This window comes from Danio rerio, chromosome 9 (genome assembly GCF_049306965.1).
Source record: "Danio rerio strain Tuebingen ecotype United States chromosome 9, GRCz12tu, whole genome shotgun sequence".
NCBI lineage: Eukaryota > Metazoa > Chordata > Actinopteri > Cypriniformes > Danionidae > Danio > Danio rerio.
The window spans coordinates 29,930,866-29,935,000 of NC_133184.1; the positions used below are offsets into that span (position 1 = coordinate 29,930,866).

Here is a 4,135-nt window from a genome sequence, read left to right on the forward strand (position 1 = left end):
TTGGTGATGCACTGCAAAAAATGCTTTTCTTACTTAGATTTTTTGTCTTGTTTCTAGTCCAAATGTCTTAACAGATTTTCTTTTAAGGAAAAACTCACTTAATATTGGCATTTTATTTCTCAAAACAAGACAACATGTTTTGCTTGTCTAGAAAATGCTTCTTGATATAAGAAATTTTAGATATTTAGACTAGAAATAAGACAAAAAATCTAAGCAGAAAAAGCATTTTTTACAGTGTGCAATATACACTCGCCAGCCACTTTATTAAGTACGATTTACTAGTACTGGGTTGAACTCCCTTTGCCTTTAGAACTGCCTTAATTCTTTGTAGCATAGATTTAACAAGGTACTGGAAATATTCTTCAGAGATTTTGGTCCATACTGACATGATGGCATCACCCAGTTGCTACAGATATGTCGGCTGCACATCCATGATGCAAATCACCCGTTCCACCACATTTCAAAGGTGCTTTATTGGATTACAATCTAGTGACTGTGGAGGCCATTTGACTACACACTCGTTGTCATGTTCAAGAGATGTGTCTGAGATGATTTGCGCTTTATGACATTGTGCATTATCCTGCTGGAAATAGCCATCAGAAGAGGAGTACACTGTGGTCATGAAGGGATGGACATGGTCAACCACAATACTCGGGTAGGCTGTGGCGTTGACATGATACTCAATTGATACAATGGGCCCAAAGAGTGCCAAGAAAATATCCCCCACACCATTACACCATGCACCACCACCAGCCTGAACCATTGATACAAGGCAGGATGGATGCATACTTTCATGGTGTTGACGCCAAATTCTGACCCTACCATCCTAATGTTGCAGCAGAAATCAAGACTCGTCAGACCAGGCAATGTTTTTTTCCAATCCAGTCTTCCACTGTCCAATTTTAGTGAGCCTGTGCAAATTGTTGCCTCAGTTCCCTGTTCAGCTAACAGGAGTGGCACCTAGCGTGGTCTTCTGCTGCTGTAGCCCATCCACCTCAAGGTTGGATGTGCTGTGCTCTTCTGCATACCTCGGATGTAATGAGTGGTTATTTTAGTTACTGCTGGCTTTTTATCAGCTGAAACCAGTCAAACATGGTAAAAAAAAAAAAAAAGGAAAAATAGGCATTGTACAGGCCCAATAGCAACCAGTCACAGTTAATTTTATATTTGCATATAATTTGCCCAAACTTTTTCTTAACTGTTTTTTTTTTTTCAAACTCCTAATACTTGTATTTGTTCTAGTTAACTTTCTCCTTCTTCTCATGAATCTAACTTTAACCTAGAACAACAAAATTAATTGGCACTTAGAAGCCCTTAAATTCCAAGAGTGCAGCTAGAAAGGTCTTATCTATGGGCATCCCGTATATTCATGAACATTCCAATCATTTGTTGTTGTTTTTTTCACCACCCTGGAATGTACAACCTTAAAGCCCAAGCCCCCCTGGGGTCCTGGTAGTCAAGGGCCCCTCAACACTGACATTCAGACTAGGGGTCTCATTCATCTCTCTAGTGCAGTAGTAAAGTTAAGCACACTGCACCTTGGAAAATGGTATTTCAAACCACTCATTACTCATTATTAGTATTTTATTAAAGATTTACATTTGTGTACAAAAGGGAGGTGGGGGACAACGAGTATACACAATTGTATTGTAACAGTAACAGTGCAAAGCTTCTAAAAATGTAAGCCAAGTCACAGAGTATATACAATACACTTCTAAACTTTTGAAACACTATAAAATCCAACCGGGTACTGTACATAGTGTCCAAAAGGTGAAAGCTATCATACAAAAAAGTGCATGATTTGTTTGTCCAAAAAATGAGTAGGATCAAACATTGCTTTAGATTGATTGATTGGTCTTTTTGTATGCATCAAGGTAAACACACTTATTCGCATAATTCAGAGCTCACTTTGGCCGTCATGGCAGTAGGTCAATCTCATTGCATACAGAAGTATGTACAAGAGGAAAAGATGTCCGTTGAGAAAAATAAAGATGTTATCGCTGGAAACAGACAGACATTTGCATTTTCTCTGATAGCTGAGGTCAGTCCGTCCTTCTGAGCCAATTCAGATTCTCGTGTCAGAAAATAATTGGTTTTGTAAGAGAAATCGGGTTGCATGTCAGCTTTGGCGAGCAGTTAGACTGCAGATCTGGACAGCGAGTGTCTGCTGAGGAGAGATTGCTTCCTTAATTTGTCACGCTTGAGCACGTAAAGGACACGTCAGGCAGACACTTCCAAATTTAAGAGCAGCAGCAGATGATGTACTCGCCAACAGATGACAAAAGGTCATTTCTTTCACTATCACTTTCGCTTAATCTCATTTAACAAACTCAATGCAGAGAATATGCAAAATGTCAGACTCCAAACAACATGTGAAATCCCTTTGTTTTTAAACAACCTTATAACAAATGTCAGACTTAAAAAAAAAAAAAAAGACTAAAACTGACCATTTTTGTAAACAAAATATAGCTAATATTATAAAGGCAAACTGTAACTTAAGGTACCAACTGCTCAGACAAACGCAAACAGGAAAAAAGAAACCTAGAAGTCCTTTTTAAATGTATTTTTTATGAAATAGCTGCCAATATGCATATGCCATAGTAGATTGATAACATACACCTTTTAGTTATGTTACCAAATACAAAGACACCACGTTCATAATGTTGAAATGAGAAAACTTGATCATATAGCAAAGCCAATGTAATATTCATAAAACATGCGTTAGCCTGTAATGCCACAGATAGAATGTTTTGGATCCAATCCAAATGTAGCTCTGATATAGAAGCATAACTCAAAAGTGATCTGCCAAATATGATCAACATTTATGTAAAGAAATGTTTCAACCTGCTAAGTATTTCCGATTCACGTCTGTGCATATAAGTGTGAGCAAATGTCAGCAATAAAATAACCATTCTCTATCATGTTTGTGCAACTGTTGCTACTGCAATGGCAGGATTTTAAGCAAATAAGTTTAGATCCAATTTAGTCAGTCTACGTAAATGAGCGAAACATGTCCAACTGAAGTTATACATGGGCTATATTATTCTGTATACAATACACAGTTCAGTTTATAAATGGCATAGATTCTGTAAATCAATATTCATCATTTTATATACTTTGTTCATATTTAAAGGTAAAAACTTAAAACACAACAGCACTATACGCCAAATAAAAGTAACAGTCTGTCACGTTAAACAAAACAATTGAATTCCAAGAGGGAATGATGCCAACACATCTCTCTCAATCACCATTTCAGTCTATCATACTATTGAAATGAGAGTTAAAATAGTATTTGTAACTCTTTTAAAAGTCACTGATGACTTAAAACACCAGCACACTGGAAAAAAGGTAAACATTTTCCCCACAAACCCCTCCTCTGAGTTTCGGTTTGAGTCCAGGAGTAAAGACGGCTGAGAACAATCTTGTGTTTTCAGCATTTTTTTTTTGTCTTTAAATGACATGATTCAATAATCCTAAATAAGTTTTGTGTTGGCCTGGGGGGCTTCTGTTCAGTTCAGTTCCCGCTCTTGTGTTCATACAGGCAGTCTGCAGCAATTTTAAAATAAGAAAACATTTAGAAAAAAACATGCGTCCGTGTCTGGCTGACTCGCCCTTTAGTCTCTGTACACGTGAATCGGCCAGAAGGAAGAGAGAACGGCTGGTGCGTCACTCTGATTTGTGACAGTACAGGTCTTTGAGTGCTTTGAGTTCTTCGATGAGTGTTTTGTTTTGGTTCTCCAAAACGGCCACGCGGTTCTCCAGACACTTGACGTATTCCTTTTTCTTCCGACGGCACTCACGAGCAGCCTCTCTGCAAGAGGACAGACATTTTTAGATCTACTTAGCAGATGTTTCTTTTCATTGTAAAACAGGGTTGCTAAAACAAATCGTCACTGCCAGTTATATGTTGTGAGCCTTAATTTTCTATAAAAGAGTCTTGACAAAAGAAGCACTTTTGGTAACAAGATTCATTTGAACCTCTTAACACCAGGTAGAAGTGGTAAATGTCCTAGAAGAGATAACTAAAATGTGCCAATACAAAAAAAAAAAAAAACAAGAACGTTGCATTAAAACAAAACTCAGATTAATCATCCCAGAACTTATGATCACCAATGGTGATCTGGCAGACTTTTGC

The 4,135-nt window shown here is 37.6% G+C and overlaps 1 protein-coding gene across 2 annotated transcripts in view; it reads right to left on the reverse strand.

Moving 5' to 3' along the window:
• Positions 1 to 1,566: 1,566 nt before the first annotated feature.
• Positions 1,567 to 4,135, reverse strand: part of creb1b (cAMP responsive element binding protein 1b) — a 16,083-nt gene continuing 13,514 nt past the window's right edge. For both annotated transcript variants that reach the window (XM_005167700.6, XM_005167701.6), the window contains exon 9: positions 1,567 to 3,811. In XM_005167700.6, the coding sequence (XP_005167757.1) occupies positions 3,667 to 3,811 (145 nt within the window). In that variant the 3' untranslated portion in view covers positions 1,567 to 3,666. The remainder of the gene's footprint in view (positions 3,812 to 4,135) is intronic.